We start from the raw sequence: 27458 nt of genomic DNA on the forward strand, positions 1-27458 counted from the left end.
TCAGGAGGAAATTTTTCACTCAGAGGGTGGTGACACACTGGAACAGGTTGCCCAAGGAGGCTGTGGATGCCCCGTCCCTGGAGGCATTCAAGGCCGGGCTGGATGTGGCTCTGGGCAGCCTGGTCTAGTGGCTGGCAACCTTGCCCAAGGCAGCAGGGTTGAAACTGGGTGATCTTTGAGGTCCTTTTCAACCCAGGCCATTCAATGATTCCATTCAGTAGCTTTAGTTTTAGTAGCAGTGGGGGCTACAGGTGTGGCAGCTCTGAGAAGAGCCCAAACATAGGTAAGAGCCAGCTCTGAAAGGGACCCACTGCTGACCAGAGCTAACCCATGAATGACACTGGGTGTGCCTCTGGGAGAGCAGATTTAAAAAAGGGAAAAACTGCTGTGCAACAGCAGCTGGGAGAGAAGAGTGAGACATGAGAGAGAAACCACCCTGCAGGCACCAAGGTCAGTGCAGAAGGAGGGCTGGGAGGCACTCCAGGCATACAGTAGAAGCTCCCTACAGCTCAGGAGAGGCCCATGGTGGAGCAGGATGTCCCTCTGCGGTCCATGGGTACCATTTGCAGCAGATCTCCATCTGCAGCCATGGAGGGGCCCACAGTGCAGCAGCTGATGAGGCCTGGAGGAGGAACAGTCCATGGAGAGCTCCCACAAGAGCAGCAGCCCCTAGAGAGGAGCCCACAGTGGAGCAGGACTGGGGGAGCTGCCACCTGTGGGGATCCGTGTGGAACAGTGTGGTCCTGAAGGGCAGGCCCTGTGGTACAGAACTGTGTAGGAGCAGCACTTGGAGAACTGCAGCCTGAGGGAAGCCCATGCAGGATCACTTTGGGAAGGACAGCATCCCGTGTGAAGGACCCATGTAGAACAGGGGCAGAGTGACCAGCAGCAGAGATGAAACATTATGGACTGACCACAGTCCTCATTCCCTGTTCATTTGTGCTGCTTGAGGGGAGGAGGTAGAAAAGGATGGACTGGGAAAGGTGTTTTTAGTTGGCTTTTAGTTCTCACTGCTCTAGTCTGCTAGTAACTGACAATAAATTACAGTCTGTTTTTGCACATGCACCGATTATAATTGGTGAGTGATCTCCCTTGTTCTTATCTCAACGCTCAAGCTCCCCTCCCCACAATCATATTTTTGTCCCATCCTTTTGAGGAGGGTGAGTGCAAGAGCAGTGTGGTGGTGCTGAGCTGCCCATTGGTTGTTACACCACCACAGCACCATTAAAGCATCGAATACACTTTGAAACAGGTCTTATCCACCTTGGAGTTCTGTATAATTAGCTTTAAGACAGACACGGCCCTTGGTAGCATTCTACCGCGATGCCTTTTGTCAACACCTGAGGTGGTAGAAAAGGCAGTTGAGAAACTGAAAAATTCAGTCAGAATATTAGTATGTGCTGGCCAGTATTTGCAACTTAGCTTTCATGCAAGAACTAGTAATCAAGCTCTTCTTTCCTGCTCATTAGCATCACATAGCTGATTAAGTGAATGGAGTGCACATTTTCAACTACACACAGCAAAAGATGATTTCCACACTGTAGAAACCATGAGGAATGAATTCCTGATGTCAGAAGTACAAACTCAGAAGAGCTGGGGCTTTTGACTGGTGAGCTAGTAATGCTTGTTCTCTTTGATACAAGAAGTCTGAAAGTTAAGACTCAGTTCATAGGAATCTTCACTTAGACAGAAGTATGAAGAATCTAGCCACAGTTCTGAAAACCTGTTGAACCTAGATTAAGGATAGGCAACAGTAGTAAAAGCACCAGGGTAAAATGGTGCCCACCCATGTGTCTGTTCTGGTCCTGTTGTCACACAAATTGTTTCAATGCAAAAAAACCCTAAACTTTAGTACTATTGTTTGACATATTGCATAGAAATAAAACTGAATATAAATAAACCATGCCCCCGAGCCACCGTAAATCCTCCTATAGAGATGCTTCATTTTATTTCTGCCAGTAAGAATTTGAGGCCAAATCCTTCCTTAATCCAACTGAAATACAACCAAAATATTTGAGGTGAGTTCCTGGTCTAAACTGCATTTCTAGTTAGCCTGACCAGAATGACAACACTGACTGTGGTGGATAAACTGTGGCTGGCTGGCAGATGCCCACCAAACTGCTTACTCCCTTCCTCCCCAACAGAAGAGGAGAAAATCATATTTAAAAGCTCACAGATCAAGTCAAAGAGAAAACTGCTTATGAATTACTACCCCATGCAAAACAGACTCAACTTGTGGAAGATTAATTTACTGCCAATGAAAATTTGAGTATTGATGAACGAACAACAAAACAAGAACACCTTCCCCAGAGATCTTGTCTTCCCAGACTCAGTGTCTCTCCTTTGTTTCCAATTAATCTGCATCTCTCTCTTTCTTCACTGACCTTGGTGTCAGCAGAATTGCTTTCTCTCACACCTTTTCCCCTCACTCCTTTCACAGCTGGTGCAGCTGTGAAAGTTTTTTTTACTGTTTATTGCCACTGCCATCCCAGCAGTGCTTCTGCTACCAAAACCTTGCCATATAACTCAAGTCATTGCTGAGTCCCAGCTACCAGCTGCTTCCAGCTTAGGAGAAAGACAATTTACTACCTCAACCTGACTTTAGATAAAGCTGCTCGTAAACAATGGAGACTTTGAGATGTACTTGTTTAAGGAAGCAAGAGAAACAACTAGATGAGCCTGTCATTAACAAAAGTTAAGTTTGCCCTTATGTCCTATGGAAGATAGAGTTGGTGCAGTCCCTTTGCATTCCACATGAATCAATCGAGCCAAGCATTCTTCTCATACTCAGTCTAGGTAATATAAAAAACATTGCAATACAAACCGAGAGCAGCTAAACACAAATCATCTCCAAATAACTGGAGAAAAAGTTTTAGTATAATTTAGTCATGATGTAATCATTAATAAGCTCCATGTTCATCTTCTGAAATCACTGACTTTCCAGATGAGTTTGTATATAAACTGCAGCTTGGACGATGCACACTGGTTACACACAATATACACACACCGGATATACACAGTGCTGACCTCTCTGGGAACATGAGAAAAATTAATAAAACAGGCCATTTTGCACTTTTCTTAGGGTCTGTGAAACTATTAATTAATTAAGGTTGTTAAGATAGCCTACTCTGACTGCAAGTCTGTTCAAATGTCAACGTAAGTTAAGTACACATCTTCACTGGAAAAGTAAGGTTACTCACTGAGGGCATCTTACATGAAACGAATGGTTCCAATGAAAAATAAAAGGGGATTAACTACAAAGGCCAGTTGGTGAGCGTGTCCTTGCTTCCAATCAGAAGTTCAGGGGCGTTGTTAACTCACCCTCAAATTTAAATTCTGGAAACTTGGTTAGATCTCCCTCTCCATACATCCGCTGAAGTCTAGCGAGCGATTCATTCATGTCTTTCTGAAACTCAGGGCCTACATCAACAGGCCCTCCAGCTTGCCTAAAAAACAAACAAGCAAACAAGTTCTGATAAACAGTTCAGTTCTGAAAGTTCATACAGACGTTCTACATTTTCATAGTAATTTCTGAACTACCATTTTGACAATCAACTAAAGCAAACAATTCTAAACATTTGCAAAAGTTGAGATACGACACGCCTTAAGGCCCACTTTACAATTAAAGATTCTCAGGGTAAAGAATAGGCTTTTTGCTGTGAATAATGAAATTCCAAGCTATAGAGGCAGGCTTTGGAGACACAAAACCACGCTGAGTACCTAGATTTCCAGGGCTCTGGAGTTTCACTTGTTCCAGGTGCGACTTCTTGACAAAACTGTGACTTGTACCTCTGCAATTTCTGAATTAGTGATCATGATTTTAATATTAAATAAGAAGAAAAAGAACAAGAAACAGAGCACGCTTAATTCAATTGGATTCACACAGGGATTCCTTGGGATACAAGTATAAATTAGTTAAGACAGTAACTCTGTAGATTAGTCATGCTCCATAGTGTGCTAAGTACCTTTTAACTCCTTAAGAAAAAAAAAATCAGGGTTTTTTTTTTGTTTGTTCGCTTTTTTTGTACATTTTCTATCAGATTCATAAGGGCAAGCCTTTACCTCGTGACGCTATCAGTAGGTGTTGCAGGAAAGCAAGAGTTCTCTTTCAGAACAGTCTCAGGACAGAATTAAACCCACTTTTTTTGTGAGCAAGCAAACTTGTTTCAGAACCAACAACGCACTAATATGGCAACTTTCTCTTAAACATGAGGAAAACCCCTCAATTTTCTATTCGCAACACTGCCAATGCCATCTCCATCTCAGAAGTTGTTTAAAGAGAAATGTGACAACAGATCGTTGTCTTCAGTCTCCCCGCATCAATACCAGAGAGGTAAGCTGGGAAGAACTACACCACCTGGGTGCCTCCTGAGGCCTCCCCTGCTCCCTGAGAGGTCAGCACCTACCACAGAGCTGCTTGGTGACACAGGAGCGCTCCTGAGGCACACAGAGACCTGGCCACAAAATGAATATATTTCAACATGCATCAAAAAATCAGCATTTTTCACCCCTCTACTATCTGCTTTCAGATAACTTAGTGTACTTACTTGCTTTTTGTGTCGTACTCCCTGATCTTGTCCAGGAAGAGCTTCTGAACCGGATCAAGCTCTTTTGCCTTATTAAAGGCAATGGCAGAGAAACCGATGTTTCTCCGCAAGTGAACGGAGACAGCGGAGCGAAAAAGAGAAGAAAGTCGCAGGATCTGATGCAGGATCATGTCGGCACCGATGTTTTACCTTAAAACAAACAAATAAAACGCGTCAACAACGACATCCTTCCCTAACGCAAGCCACCCCTCACCCAAACCAGCAGCCCGGAGCTGAAGGATAACCCCGACCCACCGGCGCGGAGCCGCAGTCACCTTGGGACGGCGCGCGGTGCGCATGCGCCAGGACCCGCCCTCCCGCGCGAGGCGCATGCTGGGGCGCCGCGGGGCCTACCTCCGTCTTACCCCGACCCCCGGGGCCGAACGCAGGTCTCGCGAGGGACAGCGTCCGGCTCCGACCAACCGCCCGCCGGGCTGGGAGAGAATAACAAACAAACGGCCGCCGGCCTGTCACCGCCGGAAGTAGGCGCTGCACTTCCGGGTGAGAGGAAAGGGCTCGGGGCGGGCGCCCCCCCCCCTCCCCCTAAGCTCTCGGATTGGCGCGCGCGGGGGCCGCCGGGAGCTGTAGTTCCCGCGGCTGCGCGGGGGGTGGCGGTGTCGGCGCGCCCTCCCCGCCCGGGCCCGCGCTGGGCCGCGCCGCCCAATCCCGAGCGCGCGACGGCCTCCGCGGGGCGGTGGTGGCGGCGGGAGCCGGCGGGGCTGCGAGGGCCGCGGGAGGAGGCGTGGGCCGCTCCGCTCGGGGCCGGCGCGAAAGGCGGCAGAGGTGGGTGAGCGCGGCGCGGCCTGGCGGCCCGGCCCGGCCCGTGTTTTGTTTCCGTTTCTCTCCGGCGCCGCGCGTCTCATTTCCGTTTCGGGTTCAAACAACGCCGCGGCGCCACGGGGAGGAGGGGGGAAGCGGGCGGGCCGCGGGGGAGAGAAGCGGGGCCGGCGGGGAGGAGCGGCACATGGCGGTCCTGGCGGCTCCCCGGGCGGGGCAGGGCCCGGCCGCAGTTGGGCGCGTAGCTGTGCGCGTAGTGGCGGGCCCGGCGCGGCCAGGCGGGCCTCCCGCTGGGTACGTCGGGGGGCACGGAGCCGGGCCCCATCCGGCCGAGCAGCCTCGCTGCAGCTTGCTTTAGCCGCAAGTACGGCTTTTGGCCGGCAGCGTGTGGGGGTATTTGGTATCCTTCTTAGTGCCTTGGTGTTCTTCCAGGCACGTGCTGCACGGCTACTTTTCCGTGCTTGGGTTTGTTTTCGAACTTGAGTCCCTTGGTAAGGCAGGAAAGCGTCTGAAAACTGTCGTGACTTTGCCCCTCATAGCATCTTTGTCTTAAATCCAAACTGGCTGGTAACTGACGAAAGGTTTTCTGCAAAGCCCAGACTGTCTCTGCCTTGCTGCTGAGTGCATGTGGCGTTACCAATGGAAATAGCGGTAGGGGTGACTGTACCAAGTGCTCCCTGAAACAGCTGAACCGTGGGGCCCTCTTGAGAGCAGCAATGTAGAATCACCAAGTTTGGAAAAGACCTCCAAGATCATCCAGTCCAACCAACCACCCATCAACAATATTTCCACGCTAAACCATGTCCCTTAATACAACATCTAAACGTTTCTTATGCAACCCCTTTTTTAGGTTTCACTCAATTTGTTATCCCAAGTGGCTGCCTCTGTTGAATCCCTAGCTGCTTCATGGGATCGATTGTGTGTATTTTACTTGTATTTCATCTATTGTATTTGTACTGTTTTAAGGCCACCACATTTACAGCATCACATGTGATTCTTCTGCTTAGCTGGGAGATTGTGAAATATAATTAAAACGAAATATCTTCATTGAGTTTTTTTCACTATTGCTTGGTGAGGTATATAAGCTCCTTGAACTGCCCTTGCTTCACAGTTACCTGGTGGGATGATGAGCACAAATTCTGTTTTCATAGAATCATAAAGTGGCCTGGGTTGAAAAGGACCTCAAAGATCACCCAGTTTCAACCCTGCTGCTGTAGGCAGGGTCGTCAGCCACTAGACCAGGCTGCCCAGAGCCACATCCAGCCTGGCCTTGAATGCCTCCAGGGACGGGGCATCCACAGCCTCCTTGGGCAACCTGTTCCAGTGTGTCACCACCCTCTGAGTGAAAAATTTCCTCCTGATATCCAACCTAAACCTCCCCTGTCTCAGATTAAAACCATTCCCCCTTGTCCTATCACTATCGACCCATGTGAACAGTCATTCCCCGTCCTGTTTATACGCTCCCTTCAAGTACTGGAAGGCCACAATGAGGTCTCCCCGGAGCCTTCTCTTTTCCAAGCTAAACAAGCCCAGTTCCCTCAACCTTTCTTCATAGGAGTGGTGCTCCAGCACCTCTCCTATGAAGGAAGATAATCTTGCAGCCCTCCTCTGGACCTGTTCCAAGAGCTCTGTGTCTTTATTGTGATGGGGTCCCAGGCCAGGATGCAGTTTTGTTCTTGTTGTTTAATGTTATTTAGCTAGTGTGAGACAGTTGATGTCCCAGGTGTCTAACCAGGCATCTTTCTTGCAGAGAGTCTGCGGCTGGTTCTTGACATGATAGTTCCCCCCTCTTTGTAGTTAATACCCCCAGTGAGCTGCTCTGCATGAAACTGTTTTGCCCCATCTGACCGTATGCATGCTTTCAGTCTCTGCACAGTCCTGTAGCAGCAAGTTTCATTGGATGTCATGTGAAACCTTTGTTTTGTTTGAGACATGCTGCTTGCTAATATTATCAGGAGTCTCTATTTTAGCATAAGAACATGCGACTAATTTTCTCCTTTAGTCTTCCTCAAACCATTACTGACTTCACACATTTTGGTAATGTTATTCTTCCTCTTTCCACTCTGCTCACCTCTGTTTCTTGTGTTTAAGCTCAGTGGAACCATCTTTCTTCCCCTTTCTGTACCTCTGCTTTGCTCTTGTCCTCTGCCTCCCCAGGGTAACTAGAAGTGTAATGTGGCCAGCAAGGTGCAGATGCGTAATGGTAAGAAGGCAAAGCGCCTCTGAATACGGAGTGAGTAGTGCCAGTCCAGCTGCCAATTTGAACTCCAATCCATGGGGACTCTGATATATATTGTCTTATTCTATACAGTTCCAGTTACTGTGTTCCTGTAATGCTTACTTGCCGTCCATCACTTTGCATTTACCAATTTTGAGTATTTTCTTTCATAAATCATTCATTTACTCAAACCTTAATTTCTGAAAGTCTCCATAGTCAGCTGGATTACCTGTACCAGTACAGAATCCGTTCCTTCAGAGATATAGTCAAACTTGTCTCTTCTTCAGAAGTGTTCCCCATTTAGTGTGCAGATGATACATGAGATTAGATGAGAGGAAGTTGGACTCACTGGACTGGCAGTTCAGTGTACCCATCCCCTGCATCTAGGAGAGTTTCATGGAGCTGGTCTGAGAACGGAACAGGTTCTGGTGGTGAGATATTAATGAGATGCTCTTTACTTCCTATCCAAGCCTGGTGGCTTCTCACAGATTAACATCAGATACAGCACATCATTTCTTCTGGTAGCAAAACTAATTTCTCGTGACAGTTTTTGAAGGATGTGGTATGATGAACAGTTTGAATTTCTTTAAACAATTTCTGTAAAAACTGTATGACTTGTTATTATTCATTTTTGATATGTTTTTAAAAACTCCTTGCTAACAGTTGATATGGGTTTAGTTTAGTCCATCAGAAAGAATGATTCCAAGATGGAAACCTTTCTAGCCTCTTGTGAGGAGGAAGGTAATACATAGCTAAATCTAGATGGCAAAATATGCATTGACTTTCCAAGAACTGTAGGAAGTTGTCTGAAATCAGCCATGAGAAGTTTTAGTTGGTCTGTTCCAAAAGCAGTCAGTAAATGGAGATACATCCAAGAAAACAAGACTTTGGCCTCAGTATTTGTTTTTGTTTAGAGTCTTGAATTTGTTCCTTGGAACATTTCTTTGAGGAACAGGTATTGTCATCTATTTTGTGAAATCTGTGTTAGGTTTTGGTTTTCCCTTTTTCTTTAAAAAGCTATCTAGGTATTTGGTTTAAAAAATGTTTGATAGGACACAAATGATCAGCTTGTTTTGTTCATCTGTGACTTACAAAAAGAATTCTTCTTTGTTCCTAGCTCTGTTCTTAAGACATTTTAGCCATGACTAAGAGAGAAGCAGAGGAGTTGATAGAAATAGAAATTGATGGAAATGAGAAACAGGAATGTACTGAAGAAAGGTATGTACTGTCTTTGCTTTTGAGAGTCATTAGACTGTAATTTGTTTATTTATTTATTTTTGTTTGTTTTACTAATTTCAGAATTGCAACTGCACACACTAAGTTTAGTTACTCAGATTTATTATTAGGTATTGTGTAATCCTTCACAGATGACTATGATTATGAAATAAGTGCAAGTGTTTTCTAGCTAGGTGAAAATAGTAACTTTAAAGTGGTAGAAGTAACTGGATCACTGCCATATCCATACTCCTGCACTTGATTGTTTCTACAGATTTTCAACTTTTCTTACGGTTATGAAGGTCTTCGTTTTGTCTGTGCTCTCTTCAGTTTTTTTGTTCATTTAATTAAGTGATTTTTTTTTTTAAGTGGAACTGTAGGCACTATTGGAAAGCAGTGTAGTGCTATCATAGAATATCCCAATTTGGAAAGGACCCGCAAAGAGCACTGAGTCCAACTCTGGGCTCCACACAAAACCATGTGAAATTCAAACCCTGTGTCTGACAGCATTGTCCAGATACTTCTTGAGCTTAGGCAGGTGCGGGGCCATGCCTACTGCCCTGGGCAGCCTGTTCCATGCCCACCATCCTCTGGTGCAGACCCTTTCCCTAACCCCCAGCTGCCCCTCTCCTGACGCAGCTCCATGCCGTTCCCTCGGGCCCTGTCGCTGCCACCAGAGAGCAGAGCTCAGCGCTGCCCCTCCGCTCTCTGTGAGGAGCTGCAGCCTCCATGAGGCCTCCCCTCAGCTCCTCTGCTCTGGGCTGAGCAGACCAAGGGGCCCCAGCTGCTCCTCATGCGTCTTGCTCTCCTGAACCTCACCATCTTCACTGCCCTCTTTTGGGCACTCTCTGATAGTTCTGTGCCTTCCTTAAATTGTGACACCCAAAACTGCCCACAGTGCTCAAGGTGAGGCCGCAGAGCAGGTCAACCCTTTCCCTCACCCAGCTGGCAGTGCTGGGCCTGGTACACCCCAGGATATGGTTGGCACTTTGGGCTGCCAGGGCACACTGCTGTCTTAGATTCAACTTGACTCCAACAGAACCCTCAGACTCCTTTCCATAGTGCTGCTCTCCAGTCTGTGACCCCTGTATATCATATTATTCAGTCTTAGTTGGTTAAGTCTCCCAAGATTTTTTTTTTATTGCTACAGTATTAATAGTAGCTCTCTCTTTACTTTTCATGCCTGTAGGAATATTTCTAGGTGTACTTGTTGCAAACATTTCAGATTCAGCACGTCCTTCTTTAGTTGAGATGAGCCTTTAGTCTCGCCAGTCTATTGCATATCTTGCTATCCAGGGCCTATTTTTTAAAAAGCAGAGACTATATTCTGTATATTGTGATTGCATTATTGATGAGGCCAGTGAAACTGTAGATATAGAAGTCTACTTTGCCTTAGTTACCTCAACCTAGTTTTTAGTTCCTAAAGCTTCTTTCCTAATATTCACAACTGTTTTTGAAAATATCAAAGCATGGGGAAAAAGTAGCCTAGGCTAGAAGGTACCTGGTCTTTAAGAACCTGTTTTGAAGAGCTATTTCAAAACCATTTATTAGTTTCTTCTTATTCTGAGCTCCTCATATAATTTTTAATACTTTAGAACTGTGTCCGTATACTTTCTGATTTCCTCTGTGTAAACTGTTATTTCTGAATGCCTATGCCAGTAGTGCAGGACAACCCAGATACGTGACTAATTTTCCTTCAAGGTTATATGTTGCTGTAGTTCTTTCTGGTTGTCTCTTGTATGTGTTACACTTATCCTTACACTGATTGGTTAGAAGATATGGACAGTTAATCTGTAAAAGAGGGGATATTTTTTTTCCTTCTTTGTACCATACATGTTAAGTTTCCATATTTGACTTTTAACATGAATCTTTTAAATACACTGCACCCAAGGTGGACAGAATTAGTTTACTCAGCATGAAGGTTAACAATATGTAATAATCATAGCTTAGTATGTTGAAAACTCAGATCTGAAAATAATCTTGATATTTAGCTTAGCTTTTGAACTATGACACGGCTTAAAAAAAAAGTCAGACAACTGTAAAAGCAACTGGATGAAATTTGGTAATTCACTGTACCCAAGTAGTTTCTCTGAATGGCATTAAGATTTCATAGTATTACTTTTTTATGTAGCTTATTTCTAACTTTTTAAAAATCTATTCTATAACTACTGTATTGTGCAAGCTGTACTAACGTATAGGTAATGATTTATTGTGTTCATTTGGGTACTTAAAGCATCGTTGAGCAAACCTACACCACAGCAGAATTTGTGAATCAAGCTATTGACATCAATGAACCAATTGGAAATCTTAAGAAGTTGCTGGAACCCAGACTGCTGTGTTCCTTGGATGCACACGAAATTTGTCTGCAAGATATCCAGGTAAATTGCAAGGTTATGGAAGATTTAAACTCTTACCAGAGGGACATTCTACTTCATCCCTTTCTTTCATTTGTCATGAAATTCCTGCTTTATTTTGTACATAGCAAAAGAGAGTTTAATTTTACGTCAACGTCATTATCATCAAATCATTTAAGATGTACACGCAAATTCTGTATTAATAAATAAAAAAACCTGAGGAGTTATGGTTTGTGAGTTGGGGTGGAGGCACTCCCCTTACCCGACCACTAGGTGAAAGAAGAATGAGTGTAATGGCAACATTGTCTAACCAAAAACTGGTGAGGTAGGCCACCTCAACAGGTGATCCTGTTTTGTATTTGAATAAAGCAGAAAGGTTTTAATGGTATTCGGATGCATAGATAACACATTATTTGAGAAAATTCTCCTCCCACATATTTCTGCAGGCATCACAATATATTAGTATAACTGTTATAACTTTGTGACTAATGCATATTTAATTCTTTTCTTCCTAATACTTTTGCTTTTATTAAGCTGGACCCAGATCGAAGCCTTTTTGATCAAGGAGTGAAAACAGATGGAACAGTACAGCTCAGTGTACAAGTAGTATCTAGACAAGGTAAGCAGTTAATTTGTCTGCTTTTTAGACCATCTAGTACTGTATGAGTGCTTGTGGACAAACCCCATACTCTGCTCTTTCTAGCTGTGAGTGGATGGTCGTATAGTTTCAGGACGTATTTTTCCCTGTTTACCGTACTTAAGTCACAAACTGATGCTATGCAAAATGTCTTACGAAACATCATATTGATTTCAAAGTAAAAAAAAAAATCTGAATCGAATAGTGAGAGTTAGCTGGAGCATGAGGTTTTCATTAAGGGTGAGTAATTAGTCATATCAGACCAAATATTAAAGCAAGGAAAAGATTTTTGTCTAGGTTGGTGGCAGCTGCATCTCTGTGAAGAGTGTGAGTTTGTATGTATTACTAGATTATGAGAGAATAAGTTGTTAACTGAAAATGAATATGAAGGGCTGGGATAACTGTTAGCTGTTTTCTTTGGATGAGAGCTCTGAGTTGGCTGTTGAGATGGAGCATTAACCAAGTTGGTATGGTTTGTTGATACATAGTCTTTGTGTTTGCAGCATCAGATAGGACAGTTTTCCCCTTGTTGAATCCTCAGAGATTAATAGCTTTATTGTTCTGCTTTGTGTCCTATTCCCCTTTGCCTTTTCCATATGTCTGGGTCAAAGGACTGCCACCACTTGCAAAGAACAGTGACTACGTTGGGCTCTGTGAAACACCTCTGGATGTACGTTGCTGTATTTTCAAATTCTCAGTGGCAATTTGCATTAGAGTGGGGTATCTTCAATTATCTGTTCTTGAGCTATGTCAGCAAACCAGATTAGCAGAATTTAGGGAGCATGTTTTGTTTTCTTGTTATTTTAATATAGATTATACAGAAGGAAGCCTTGCTGTTTTAACTGTACTTATACAGCATTCAGTAGGACTTGTATTTAATGTAGTCAGGTGATAAGTGTTGGATTGAATCTCTGGTTCCTCATGTAATGGGCATTGAAGTATCTTCCTTGTTTCTTTCTTTTAAAAAAAAATAAATATCCTTCATTGGATTAGACTAACTGCTCTTAATCTGTGCCCTGTAGCTTGTCATATGTGGTGCTCATCCTTCCAGTTTCAAGAAGATGTAGGTGATACAGATCTTCACAGTTAACTTCCATTTCCTTCCTGTGCTTTCAATTTTTGTTTGTTTTATTTTAATGTAAAACTGAGGTGTGTGACCATATACTTCAAGGAGCTTTCCCAACCCCCCCCAGTTAGCTATAGAAGAAAAATCACAAAGCAAAGATCATGGGTTTAAGTAATGCAGAGGAGATAGATTTGTTATTCTGATTGTAGCGTGCCCTTGAACCAGAGGGGGAAAAAAAGATTATTGTGCTTTCTCTCTATTTCTCTTTTTTTTTTTTTCTGTGGGCGATGTGCCATTGCAAGATTTTCAGTTATTTATTTTCACCCAAATCATATTATTTATTCAATTAAGCTAGCAAAATTCAGTGATGCTAATCCTTGTTCTGTGTTGAACTCTCTTATTTCTTAAGAGAATCATAGAATCATATAATGGCTTGGGTTGGAAGAGACCTCAAGAATCATCACGTTTCAACCCCCCTGCCACAGGCAGGGTTGCCAGCTGCTAGATCTAGGACTAGATCAAATTGCCCAGGGCCCCATTCAATCTGGCCTTAAACACCTCCAGGAGCAGCACATCCACAGCCTCTCTGGGCAACCTGTTCCAGCACCTGACCACTCTCAGTTAAAAAAAACAAACAAACAAACAACAAAAAAAAAACCAACCAACAAACAAACTTCCCCCTGACATCTAATCTATCTCCCTTCCTTTAGTTTAAAACTATTCCCCCTTGTCCTATCACTGTCTACCCTTGTAAAAAGTTGATTTTCCTCCTGTTTATAAACTTGATTTAAATATTGGAAGGCTACAATGAAGTCTCTCTGTAGTCTTCTCCTTTCCAGGCTGAACAAGCCCTGTTTCTTCAGCCTATCTACATAGGAGAGGTGCGTCAGGCCTTGGATCATCTTCTTAGCACTCATTTGGATCCTCTCCAGAAGTTCCACATCTGTCCTATGCTGGGGGCCCTAGACTTGGATGCAGTACTCCAGCTGGGGCCTCATGAGGGCAGAGTAGAGAGGGACAATCATCTCCCTGTCCCTGCTGGCCACCCCTCTTCTGATGGAACCCAGGATACCATTGTCCTTCTGGACTGCAAGTGCACGCTGCTGGTTCATGTTAAGTTTTTCATCAACCAGAACCCACAACTCCTGAGCGGGGCTGCTCTCAAGGAGTTCTTCTCCCAGTTTGTATGCATATCTGGGATTAACTCAACCCAAGGGCAAAACCTTGCGCTTTCCTTTGTTGTACCTCATTAGGTTCACAAGGGCCCACCTTTCAAGTTTATCAAGGTCCCTCTGGATGGCATCCCTTCCTTCTCCTGTATCAACCGCACTGTTCAGCTTGGGGTCATCAGCAAACTTGCTGAGGGTGCACTCAGTCTCATTTATGTAATGATAAAGATATTAAAGGTGACTGTTCCAAGGACAGACCCTGTGGGACATTGCTCATTACCAGCCTTCACCTGGACGTAGTGCCATTGATCACAGCTCTCTGGCTGTGACCTTCCAACCAATTCTTTATTCACCGAATAGTCCACCCTTCAAATCCATCTCTCTCTAATTTGGAGCTAAGGATGTGGTTTGGGACCATGTCAAAGGCCTTGCAGAAGTCCAGGTAAATCATATCAGTTCGTTCCCTTTGTCCACCGATGCTGTGACTCTACCATAAAAAGCCCCCAGATTGGTCAGGCTCAACTTTCCCTCAGTGAAGCCGTGCTGGCTGTCTCGGATCGCTTTCTCATCCCTTGTGTGCCTTAACATGTCTTCCAGGAGGATCTGTTCCATGACCTTCCCAGGCACAGGGGTGTAGCTCACCAGCCTGTAGTTCCTCGGGTCTTCCTTCCTCCCTTTCTTGTAAATGGGAGTGATGTTTTCCTTTTTCCAGTCCCTGGGGTCTTCTCCTGGCAGCCACAGACAAGACGCAAGCTGTTATATCCATTCAAGTGTTCTATTAGATTTTAGTTAGCCATCTGTAAATTCAAAGAGACAAACACCAGCTGGAATGTAGTCTATTATAGTATTGTATTTCATACAAAGATCTTACTGTAAATTATGATGGATGAAATATGAACATAAATGTTAAAAGTTTTTAGTGCACTTAATAAGATAGCATTGCCACTGCTGCTTCATTTATGATTTTTTTTTTTAACTTCCCTGATTGATTCTTTTTACTAGTTAGACCATTCAAGTTTCACCTTGCCTTAACTACTGTCTTCTAATCTGAAGAATGGAGAATGGAGATGTATGTGGTTTTCCTGCCGTTCTGATCACAACTATTTTTGAGTGTGGCCCTGCTTGGTGCTACTCTGAAGTAAGCCTCTTACAAGCCTGTGGAGAGCTGAGTAACTGCAATGCAACATATGAATATGGAAGAATTTCTACTTTCAAAGACCACTATAGATAATTTTTTGTTCTTTTTTTTTTTTTTTTAAAATCCAGTCACAAGATATTAGATCAAGGATTTTTCCCTGCGTCCCACACTGTGGTAATATCAGATTAACATTTTGCCAGCCTTAAAGGTTGATAGGTGTTTTTCCTCGAGTTATGATAAAAGTGATTCTGACCTTATATTAGTTGTTTACTTGGAGAAACGTAAAAGCAAACTTTTCAGTTTGTAGATTCCAGTGCTGGACGCATGGCATAAGGTGAAGTCTTTTTTGGGAAGACTTCAGGTGTGGAAGATCGGGCTGGCAGTGTCACCTGAAGAAATCGTTCCTTGCTTTTTTTTTTTTTTACCTCCTTAATCACCACAGCAGGGATGTGGTGGAATGGAAGTGCTTGCCACAGTTTTTGCATGCAGGTGAACTGCTGGAGAGGAGAGCTGCTAGATTGAAAAGGTTTCAGTGAGAGCAGGGAACAGCGATCCCTATAAGTCATTGGTTTAAGCGACAAGAGGCAAGAATCCTGTGTGAGCAATGTTTTATTTTCATTTGTGAGGTATACAAACTGGTAGTTCAGTTAACTTGGACTTCAAATTGTTGACATGCCACATGTAAACCTGAACAGGTCAAGGCAGTGTTTGTATGAATGTAGCTGCTGTTTGTGTTGATCTCAATTCTTTTATGTACAATATGAATATTCTTCTGAACGGATACTACTCCGCATACTTTCTGAATGTGTGACTGAGTTAAGAGGTTAGTATGCAGCTCCTTCGAGAATTCTTGAGCACGTGTATGTATGTAGCTGTACTGTATTTACAAAGATTTCATGACTGAGCAGTGATTAAGCGTGGCAGGTTCTTTGGATTTAGATACCTGATTTAGTGCTCTTTTAAGTGTGTAACTCCTCATTTGGCTGTTTTCTAAATTTTTAGCAATAACTAGGCTTTTATTATTTTTAGTATGAAAAGGAGGGAATGTAGTGAACATGCTAAATTAGATTAAAGGTGCAGTCTGAATTATGTCCTCTCTTTCAGAGTGTGGTTAATACCAGGGAGTTAGAGAACAAAATTGGATTGCCTGAAGATCAGTCCCACGCTAGGGTATTTTCTATGTTCAGGCAGTTTGTAGTGAATAGGCTTGTACTGGAGGCAATATTTGTACGTATCTTGATAGCATACCTCCTTGAATTCTTGTATTTTTTGGACCAGTTTCTACTTTTGGGATGTGTGATGTATTTTGCCACATTGTGTCCTGCAATTTACATGCTGTTCAGGGAACACTGGACAACTGTTTTCTTATGAAGCAGATAAAGGGGGAGACGTGAGAATATGCAGCCAAACCCAGTGAATTCATTTTTATCTAGCATTAGGCTAGGTGGCAGGCAGTTACTTGACCATGCTGTTACTTCTAAGCTGACTCCTCTACAGAGATTTATCACTTTGATCTCTGTGTCTGTATTGTGGACAGAGCAGTAGATTCACAGTTCCTCTGACATGGAAAGTTATTTTGTATAGCAATACTGAACTGTTCGTCTCTAAAAACTTTTTTCTATATTTTTGTTTTTGAAGATCAGAAATGGAACCTTAACACTTAATGTTTTCCTTTACCCATTTCTATATGACTTTCAAACAAGCCTCTTCTGCGCATTCCAGTCTTCCATGGCCTACTTTAAACACTTACTATCCTAAATGAGGTGCTTGTTTGCTTTATCTTCGTGCGTGCTTCTTCATCTAATCAATCATTTACTAGTTGTCTGAAACTATTTCCAATTTCTTAAATTCATATTTCAAAATTCAGGCATATCTTCCCACTCCATGGTCTAATATCTTGCACAACAGAACTAAAACAAAAAGAAAAAGAATGATAAAGCCGAAAATCTGAAGAACTTTTTAGTTTTCTTTCAACTGCCTGTTGAGTGCACTGTCTTCTGCAGGACACTTCAAGAGAAAATGTTAGCTCCTGTGTAGACTTGAGAGACAGTGGGGGAAAAATTGTGAAAGTTTCCTCAGTATATTTCTTAAAGAACAAATTTTTATGTGTCCACATGCTCACCTCTGTACAATATGAAACTGTAATATTGGGGAAAGAAAATGGGACAACTTTGTATTCACGTTACTGAGATATTTACTGTATAATGGACTAGGTAGTTCTCATTTTGGATACCTGCAGAAATTCAGTGATGGTTCTTTTGTAGAATGCTTCTTTCCAAAGTGTGCTAATACTAATCAGCTAATCTTTATTTTTCCTTGTTCTGTTTATACCTAGGGATAGACCCCAAGTTAAATATCCTTGAAATCGTGAAGCCTGTGGAAACTGTGGAGGTTGTGATTGATCCAGATGCTCATCATGCGGAGGCTGAAGCTCACCTTGTTGAGGAAGCTCAAGTGATAACCTTAGATGGAACAAAACACATTACAACAATTTCAGATGAGACCTCTGAGCAGGTGACACGATGGGCTGCAGCACTGGAAGACTACAGAAAGGAGCAGGAGCGTCTTGGAATACCCTATGGTAATAATACCTGATGGTGAATTGTGCATGTGTTGGGTTAGGGAGGTGGGGGCTGGTTCTTCTTATTTTAGGGCAGGAGGCTTATTTTCCATAAATGATAATTAACTTGGGTTTTGTAATTCAAGTGCTCTGATAGCTCAAAGGTGTGTTATGGATAAGTACAGTGCAGATCTCTTTAGCCTTATGTTATGCAGAGATAAGTAGAGTCAGTGCTTCTAATATTTCTATTAAAATAATGCTTTTTGTTCCAGTATCTCCTTTACATTGAGTATTTAGAAAGCAGTTTTCTTCCTCCTCCATAAAAATGCATATGTTAGTGATATAGCTCATCACATATATCTGAAATTGAATTATACTCAGTACTTGGTGGGTGTTGCTTCTCAGTGTACTGAAACAAATTGTTTCCTAAGTTGCAGCGTGCTGAGTATATTGTAAACTTCAAATTTTGCATGGAAAGCCATACTTGGCTTCAACATAGTGGGGGGAAAAGAAAATTCAGAAATGAATATAAAGATTCTAGTAAATCACCACCTCTAATGCTGATACTGAACAGGTTGCTAGTTTATTGTTACCTTAGAAAAAAACACCTCTGAATGCCTGCTGGGAATTGAGCTAAAACTGTGGTTTTTTGACCTGTATCATGCTCAGTAGATTATCTGGCTGAGTTGCATGTTCTGGCTTGCTGAATGAAAGGTACTGCTGAGGCATGTTCAGCATATGAAGCTGTACTCTGTAAGCACAACTGCAGAATGAGAGGGTATTTGGAAAGGGATGATTGGAAATGCTTAAAAATCCCAGTGTAGTTACATGTCTTTGCAGTATCTTGCCAATATTTCAAACGTATTTTTGACAACTAAAGCGGTGGCTTTTTGATGCCTTTTAATTGTTCTCATTGGCAAGTGTTTCCAAAATAACTCTTATCACGTTCTGTCTGTTGATAGTCAAGGATTTGATGCAGAATGTTTGTGAAGATGTAAGGTATTATCAGAAGAGAGTCTGATATTTTTCAGCATGCTGTCCCATATAAGAAGAAAGTTATTTAAAACCATGTTATTATGATGCTGAATAATGTTGTTACTAAGCTTTAATTGTTCTGTTGCTTTAAGTAAAACCCTAAGACCCACAACTGTGGCTTTAGAAGTTGAATGTCTTCTTTGTGTCACGGGAGTGCAGATTTTCCAAGACGATCATACGAGTTTACTATGGCAGAATCTTTGTATTAAGAATATTAGGGTTTATTTGCCAATGTTTAGTTCCCAGTGTAGGTACTTGAGTTGAAGTGAGGCAATGCAAAGTTCTGAAATGGTATATCAGATACTCTGATATGATATAGTATACAGTCAGAATTTTCTGAGAATGTTAAGGTTCTTATGGAGTTCCCAATAAAGCCTTTTCAAATATTTCTAGGTATGTATATTTAAAAATGGAAAAGGGCAAATATCCTTCAGAGATTTGTGAGGTTTGGTTCTGTGAAGTTCTCTGAAATTACTCATCTAAAATTATTTCTTGAATCTTTTCAAAAGACCTGGTGTGTTGGTGTTAAAAATCAAGTCCAAACAGTAAATAATCATCACCTGGAAGGATTTGGTGTCTTCGTCCTGACTGGCTTCTCTCTTTTGCTGCAAATGGAAAATTAGCTCTTAGCAGATATTCAAAATGTTGTGGCTTTCCCTTTGTGATATGTTTTGGTGGGTTTTGCCAGAGGCTGCAAATTCTCAGCTGTTAAAGGTATTTCTGCTAATGAAATCCAAAAGTTTAGTACTGTAGCAGAAGTTCCTAGGAAGAATGAAAATATTCATTGGTATGAGAAACAAAGCCATAAAAGGGAGTTGCAGAAACCTTGGAAACAATGGAACTGGTTAGGGAAAACAATGATTCATTTTGCCCTGCAATTATGTTCAAAGAGAACAAATTAGCAGACTGCTTATGGAAATTTATTGCAATTTATTATAAGATTCTAAAGGTAAGATCCTTCTGGTGTGGCTTTTCCCCAAGGATTACATTGTATGGTTTTTGGTAGCATAGATGAAAAATGATGCAATGTTACTGTCTTTTATTAAGTAAAATAGAAAATACAGCTCCTGGTTAATATTTATAAACTTAGAAAGTTTTTGTTTTTTTGCTTTTTATAATCTTGTTTAGCATATAATTTAAAAATATCTCCTTGCTCTGTTCATAGAATTTTTAAGGTTGGAAAAGACCACTAAGATCACCCAGTCCAACCATCAGTGCGTTCCCACCATTCCCACTGACCATGTCCCTCAGTGCCACATCCACATGGTTCTTCAACATCTTCAGGAACAGTGGCTCCACCACTTCCCTGGGCATCCTGTTCCAATGCCTCATGACTCTTTCTGAAAGAGAAGAAATTTTTCTAATGTCCAACCTGTACTCCCTGGTACAACTTAAGGCCATTACCTCTTATCCTATCACTGTTACCTGGGTGAAGAGACTGACCCCCACCTCACCACAGCCTCCTTTCAGGTGGTTGTAGAGAACGATAAGGTCTCCCCAGAGTCTCCTGTTCTCCAGACTGAACAACCCCAGCTCCCTTAGCCGCTCCTCAGACCCATCACCAGCTTCTTGTCCTTCTCTGGATGCACTCCAGGGCCTCAATGTTTTCTTAAGTGAGGAACCCAAAATGGAACACAGTACTCAAGGTGTGACCTCACCAGTGCGTAGTACAGAGGTATGATCACCTCCCTAAGCCTGCTGGTTGTTCTGTTTCTGATACAAGCCAGGATGCTGTTGGCCATTTGGGCACACTGCTGACTCACGTTCATCTGGCTGTCAACTAATAACCCCAGATCCTTTTCCTCTGCACAGATTTCCATTCACTCTACCCCAAGCCTCTAGTTTGTGTGGGGTTGTTGTGATCAAAATGCAGGACCCAGCACTTGGTCTTGTTGAACCTCATATAACTGGCATCAGGTCATCAATCTGGATTGTTGGAGTTAGCTGTGCTAGTCGTGTCCTTTACCAACCAATTGCCCACCCCTATGTACTCACTGGGGAAGCTGAGTGAGATAGAGAAGGCCTCAGTGCGCTGTAAGCACTGCTCTGCAGTAGCTAAAATGTTAATCTGTTGTCAACACTTAACTTGGCTGCAAATCTAAAACACAGCAACACACAGACTGCTGTGGAGAAAATTAATTCCATCCCAGCCAAACTCAGTACAACTGTGATTTTAAATAGTTCAGAAACTGGGATAATGTTATGATGTGAATGTTATGATAATGAATGTAGAATTTAATATTTCAACATTATCACACACTTAAAAATACATTTGAGTGTCATCATTTTCTGTAAGTATTCCGTATCATAACATCATGCAGTGAGCTGTCAGAATTGGAACAGCTGCTAAGGAGGAACCGCAGTTTTGAAAATGCTCCAGTCCTTGGTTTCTGGGAGGGAAAGACAAAATGACATAGTGATGTCCTTTTTTTTTTTTTTCCCTCTGTACCACCAAGCAGTACAGTTAGGAGACACTCCCTTTCCCATTTGTTTGAAGTGTTACTCTTGATTCCTTTTATATTGTATTATCTCACATTCTTCTATCATTTTAGTAAAATAGTTGTTTCTTTATATCAATCAAGCAACAATTCTGCCTTCTCACTTCTCTGCCGGCTTCCCTTGTGGGAACAGATGGGAGGAGAGGGCTAGGCCTGTCACGCAGCAAAGATTCAACCTGTGACAGTAAATTGTCACCCAAAGTGCAGCATGGTAGTAATTGAAATAATAGATCTGCTGGATCTGCACTGAGCTGAAATTTTGTCACCATGCCAAATTGCTACTGTTAGCTAAAGAAGAAAAAAAGGGATTTTTCTCTTTTTTAACACAGTTTTTTTTAAGGGAGTGCACACAATTATACTTCAGATTGTGTTACTTAAAACTTGGAGCTTTTTTAAGAAGGTCGTTCTTTTTCTGGGCTGTGTGTGGGCGTATATATATGTGTGTATATATATACATATATATATGACAGTTTAAGATCACTGGTGGGGACACCAATCCGGTGCTTGTATACAACATGGCATGATTTAAGCATTAAAAATTACCCTCCAGATGGTGTTAATGATTCCACTTCCTCCACTGCCTGCCCAGGGAGTCTGTCAATGGGACAAGAGATGTTTATTTTTCCTCCTCCCATACTTTTCCTTTTCTTCCCCTTGAAAATTTTGCACGTGTCTGGAATGTCTGAACTGGCATAATTATATTGTCATGTTACCTGAATGTACTTCTCGTTATTAATATGGGTCAGGGATCTGCCCCAAAGCTAGAAAATATTGAGTGGTGGGGATGGGAAAGAATTTAAGAGAAAACTTAGAGAAGTGGGCACCCCCGGAGTCATTGAGCTTCGCTCCTGAACACCTGCAGAACCCTGAAAGTTTAGGGAAGTATGTAAGAGAGGAAGATTATAACTCCGGTGGACCTAAGGAAGCACAAATTATTTAGGGACTGACTTATGCATGCCAAACCCTGTTCAAGGGAAAGGGATCCACAACCCCGGAAGGGTTAGGTGTTCACCAGTTACGTGGTGGAAATTCACACAAACCACTGGCAGCAACAAGATGGAAAGATGATGAGAGACCCCATGTGTGTGGCTTGGATTACTGCCCTTTGAGAATATGAAGAAAACTTTGCCTCCTCCTTGTGGACCTGTAGAGGAAATGTACTAAACGCTTGACAAGTTTGACTATGAGGTCCAGCAATTTAGAAATACAGTGCCCTACTTCCCAGAATTCCTGGATGATTCAGGTTTCCCATCTGAGCCCACTGTGTAATCAATGCAGTCCACTTACTCTGAGTAGCAGCAGTAGCATGGTCTGTAGAGGGGACCTTCCCCTTGAACATCCAATTTAGCACCGGTATTCAAAGTGCTAAAAGGAGCTGTGCTTCAGTACTGACTTCTGAAGCAGCTTGAACCCCTCGTGTGCTGCTAATATTTCTTTCTCAGTTGGAGTGTAGTGCTCTTCAGATCCTCTGTATACTCATCTCCAAAACCCACGGGGTCAACCTCAGGTCTCTTGGTGTCCTTTGCCAAAGGCTCCAGGTGGGACCCTTCTCTCCAGCTGCAGTGTAGAGCAAGTTTTTCTTTATTTTTTCCATCGTGTCCTGTCTGGACTGGTCCCAGGGCTACTGCACAGGCTATCTCCTGTTTAATTTGTTCAAAAGCTTGTTGTTGTTCAGGGTCCCATACAAAATCATTCTTCTTCCATGTCACTTGATAGGGCTTACGTTGAGCCTATAATCAGGGATATGTGTTCTACAGAAACCCACAACACCTAGGAAAGATTGTTTCCTTCTTACTAGTTGGCAGGGACATAGCTGTGATTTTGTTGACGCATCCATTGGGATGTGAAAATGTCCATCTTGCTGTTTTATTCCTGGGAACTGGATTTCCTGTGCAGGTCCCTTGACTTGACTTCACTTAATAGCAAAAACAGCTTGCAGAAGGATTTGTATTTTTTTCTCTTTCTTGAAAACTTCGTCTGCTGTATTGCCCTGCATGATAATGTCAGCAATGTATTGCAGGTGCTCAGGAGCTCCACCCTGTTCCAGTGTTGTCTGGATTAGCCAATGGCAGATGACTGGGCTATGTTTCTAGCCCTGCGGCAAACAGTTCCAAGTATACTGAATGCCCCTCGAAGTAAAGGCAAACTGGCCTGCTCTCTGCTGCTAAAGGGATGGAAAAGAATACATAGGCAATGTCAGTTGTGGCATACCACCTGGCTGCCTTTGATTCCAGTTCATATTGAAGTTCTAGCGTGTCTGGTACAGCAACACTCAACAGTAGAGTAACTTCATTCAGGCCATGATAGTCTACTGTCAGCCTCCACTCTCCATTGTTTTTTTGCACTGGCCATATGGGGCTGTTAAATAGTGAGTGAGTCTTGCTGATCACTCCTTGGCTTTCCAGTTGACAGATCAGCTTATGGATGGGGATCAGGGAGTCCCCGTTAGTGTGATATTGCAACCTGCTGTTGCTATGTTGGCTGCCACTTACAACAGTCCCACGATGGAAGGGTCCTCTGAAAGGCTGGGCTTGGCAGACAGCTGCTTAACATTCTCTGTCTCTAAAGCAGCTATTCCAAAAGCCCACTGATATCCCTTTGGGTCCTTGAAATTCCCTCTCCTAAGATAGTCCTTACCAGGGACACATAGAGCCCTTGAGCCAATCACAGTAGGATGCTTTTGCTAGTCTTTTCCAGTGAGGCTCATTTTGTTCTCCAGCACAGTTAACTCTTGACAACCTCATCACTCCAGAAATTCAGATGGGTTCTGTCTCTTTTTGATTCAATGCCATTAGGGTGCACTGTGCTTTAGTGTCCACCAGAGCCTCATACTTCTGTGGTTCTGATGTGCCAGGCCATCGAATTCACACAGTCCAATACTCTTGATTATCTCTTTCGTACCCCTGGCTGGAGGGGGATTATTGCCTCTATCACACATTTCCTGTGGAAGTGCAGCAAAAGGCTGGTTATCAAAATCAGAGCCTCTACAGTGTTCAGTAGCAACTGGAGCGACCATTCTCATGGAGGAGCCCTCAGTTGTGATTGACCTCCTTTGTAACTCATTTACCCATGTCCGTAGGGCTGAGGTGGGTTTTCATCCCATTTACTCATATCTTCTCTGTGATCATGCAGGCAAAACTACAAGGTCGTATGCAGAGTATACTCATTGTTACCTCTTGCTCAAGCAGGAAGAGCAAAAGGACATCTTCTAATAGCTGACGTGTCAGCTCTTAAAGGTGGGAAGTTGAGCTTTTTGAGCTTGTCAAGCTTGTTGGCCATTCACTCTACAGCTATATATATCTTTATATGTACCCACAGCCCCGAAAAACAGAGTAACTTTCTTAAAAAAGCTCCAGTAGGTTTTAAGTAACGCAATCTGAAACATGTTTATGTACACTCCCTTAAAAAACTGCATTAAAATGGAGAAAAATCCCTTTTTTTTTTTTCCTTTAGCTAACAGTAACAAGTTGTCATGGTGCCAGAATTTCTGTTCATGATCATATTGCAGCTCTGGCAGATCTATTATTTCAGTCACTGTTGCGTTCCACATTGGGCACCAATTTCTGTGGTGGGTTGAGGGTGTCTGTCACACAACAGGCTATGCCCTCCTCCCGTACCTCTTTCCTCCCACAGGAAGTCGGTGGAGAAGTGAGAAGGAGGAGCTCAGTTGAGATAATGAGAAACTAATTTACTAGAAATTGTAAAGAAATGTGAGATGATTCAATATAAAAGAGATCAGTGCTAATAAATCAAATGGCAGAGAGAGATGCCTTCTAAGCATGCTGCGGTTTGGCAGTATGGCCAAAAGAAGGGCAAGGTTACGTCACTTCCTTCCTTCCTGGGAACTACGTGGGAAGGACCAGAGCAATTTGGGAACTGTAGTTCCTTGGCAGTTGTCCCAGTTCTGATAGTTCATTGCATGATGCCATGTTATGGAATACTTACGGAAAACCATGGCATTTTCTCACATGGTTTCTGGGATGGAGAGGCAAAGTGACGTAAGGAGGTCCCTTTTTTTTCCTCTGCACTGCTGAGCAGCACAGTTAGGAGACATCCCTTTCCCATTTCTTTGATTTATTGTTCTTGATTCTCTTTGTATTGTATTGTGTCACATTCTTTTATCGTTTTTAGTAAAATAGTCTTCTCTCAATTGAGCAGCAACTGCTCTTTCTCACTTCTCCGCCAGCTTCCCGTTGTGGGGGTGGTATGGTGGAGAGGGCTATGCCTGTCGTGTGGCAAAGATTCAACCCACGACAAATTGGTTGCAGATCTAAAACACAAAAACACAGACTGCTGTGATTTAAAATGTTTTTAGAAACTGGAACAGTGATGAATGAATGTAGAACTTAGTATTTCAGCACTATCACCCACTGATCAGTGTATTAGCAGAAGAGCATACTGCCGTGAGAAGCGCTCACTGAAGTACTATGGAAAAAAGGAAAAAATTATTTTGTGTTTTGAGAACCATTGTGGATAGCTGGGATGTAAAAGATTTCATTCTAAGGAAAATCCCATTTTTGCACTTTCCATCTGCCTGCCAAACCATACCATTCCATTGGCATTTTAAGAGGAGTCATCTTTCCATCCATTCAGATTGAGTCATAAGAACCATGCCTCTCTTTGATGTTATACAACGGCTTTCATAAAATAAACACATAGTTGAAAATGTACAGTCATTGAATTTTGAATGTAAGCACTGACTGGCCCAGATACAGGCTTTAAAAAAAATAAAAAACAACAAAAAAAACAAACTTTAAAGGTGGTATAGAGAAATGGTCTCTTGGTGACACTTACTTGAATCCCACGGCTCAGCGGACGCTCGTATTTCATTGTTCTAAGTTACAGTAAGGACTACCTCTGTAACCTCATTGAGAAGGAACGTTGTGGTTTGTGATGGATGTATTGCTGTTTCATTTCTTAATTTTTGCAGACCCTGTGCAGTGGTCGACAGACCAAGTGCTCCACTGGGTGGTGTGGGTGATGAAGGAGTTCAGCATGTCAGACATTGACCTTAATGCACTCAGCATTCCTGGACGGGAACTCTGCAGCCTCACTCAAGAAGACTTCTTCCAGCGAGTCCCACGTGGGGAAATTCTATGGAGTCACTTGGAGCTTCTTCGAAAATGTATGGGAGATTTTTCTGTAATTGATTTTACTTAATTCAGCCTTTTCTCTTATTTATTCTTAAAATTAAATCAGTTGAGAGCAGCTGTTTTTCCTGTGTTTAATATTAGCAGTAAAAATGAGGGCATCAACACAAAATAACAGGAGGTATTGGTAACAGTGTCTGCTGTTAAGCATGTCTGCGTGATAAGCAGTTTCCTCATTATTCATTAAACTTCATAACTAATATGGAAGAAGTAGGGACTGACAAGTCCTTTGTTGTTTTTTTTTAATTAAGATTCCTAGTTTGTGCATCTCCTGAGTTTGACAATTTTATAGTTGAATAATGAGTTGTTTAGTGTACATCTCTGTCTCACATAGAATTGAAGAACATTAAGCATAAGCAGTTAAATCCTTTGTGCACAGCATGACTCATAAGTGAGGCATTTGTCTGTGTATAAATATGCTTTTGGACTTACCATACTTGCATACAACCTGGCAGACCAAAAACTATTTGTATCTTATTTTATATTATATAGCTAAAGGCTTTAAGGTATGTAGAATGCAAAGGGCACCTGGAAATTCATTACTGACATACTTATTTCTAAAAAATAAATGACAAGCATTAAATATTTCTAAGTACCTGTAAGACCATGAGCTATGCCTGTCTTTTCCAAATTGATACAAAGTGATGGGCTTTTTTTTCCTCTGAAATATGAAAATTTTTGATTTTCAAATGATGATAAAGGTAAGCTTGAAGTTAATGTTTTGAGTAAAAACTTAACTCTCTTTCTTTCTGATCTGCAGACGTGTTGGCTAGCCAAGAACACTCTGGAGAAATAGCAACTGTTACTATTGATCAGCGTAAGTATTTCTGCCAGCAGTTAATTAGTACAATCAACTGCTTGCAAGTTTGACACCATGATTCTGTGCTATGCTTGGATACACAGCGCTATAACGGTACAACAGCGAGAAAGTCACTAGACAGCGTAGCTTCCTTCAGTGAGAGGAGGAGGGTGTATTTTCACATTCAAAGCGAAACATTTGATTTCTCAATATCGTGTTACTGGCTGAAAGGTGTTGTATGACTTGAAGAACGAAA

At 42.4% G+C, this 27458-nt stretch overlaps 2 protein-coding genes across 6 annotated transcripts in view; one reads left to right on the forward strand and one right to left on the reverse strand.

The window, feature by feature from the left end:
* The window catches only part of LOC110402021 (ATP synthase-coupling factor 6, mitochondrial-like), a 19782-nt gene extending 14694 nt beyond the window's left edge, over positions 1-5088 (reverse strand). Inside the window, exons 1-3 of one of the 4 annotated variants that reach the window (XM_021403679.1) lie at positions 4952-5088; positions 4548-4736; positions 3322-3446 (exon numbers count right to left, since the gene is read on the reverse strand). In XM_021403679.1, coding sequence (XP_021259354.1) covers positions 3322-3446; positions 4548-4717 — 295 coding nt within the window. In that variant the 5' untranslated portion in view covers positions 4718-4736; positions 4952-5088. Of the gene's footprint in view, positions 1-3321; positions 3447-4547; positions 4737-4841 lie in introns of all 4 variants that reach the window. The other 3 variants (XM_021403670.1, XM_021403688.1, XM_021403669.1) reach the window with 3 other exon arrangements.
* GABPA (GA binding protein transcription factor alpha subunit) overlaps positions 4951-27458 on the forward strand; it is a 35051-nt gene continuing 12543 nt past the window's right edge. The window contains exons 1-7 of one of the 2 annotated variants that reach the window (XM_021403598.1): positions 4951-5087; positions 8699-8799; positions 11030-11174; positions 11685-11769; positions 17496-17741; positions 26184-26378; positions 27164-27220. In XM_021403598.1, the coding sequence (XP_021259273.1) occupies positions 8723-8799; positions 11030-11174; positions 11685-11769; positions 17496-17741; positions 26184-26378; positions 27164-27220 (805 nt within the window). In that variant the 5' untranslated portion in view covers positions 4951-5087; positions 8699-8722. Of the gene's footprint in view, positions 5088-5212; positions 5370-8698; positions 8800-11029; positions 11175-11684; positions 11770-17495; positions 17742-26183; positions 26379-27163; positions 27221-27458 lie in introns of those variants that run through there. The other variant, XM_021403590.1, reaches the window with a different exon arrangement.

Source organism: Numida meleagris, chromosome 1 (assembly GCF_002078875.1).
Source record: "Numida meleagris isolate 19003 breed g44 Domestic line chromosome 1, NumMel1.0, whole genome shotgun sequence".
Lineage (NCBI taxonomy): Eukaryota > Metazoa > Chordata > Aves > Galliformes > Numididae > Numida > Numida meleagris.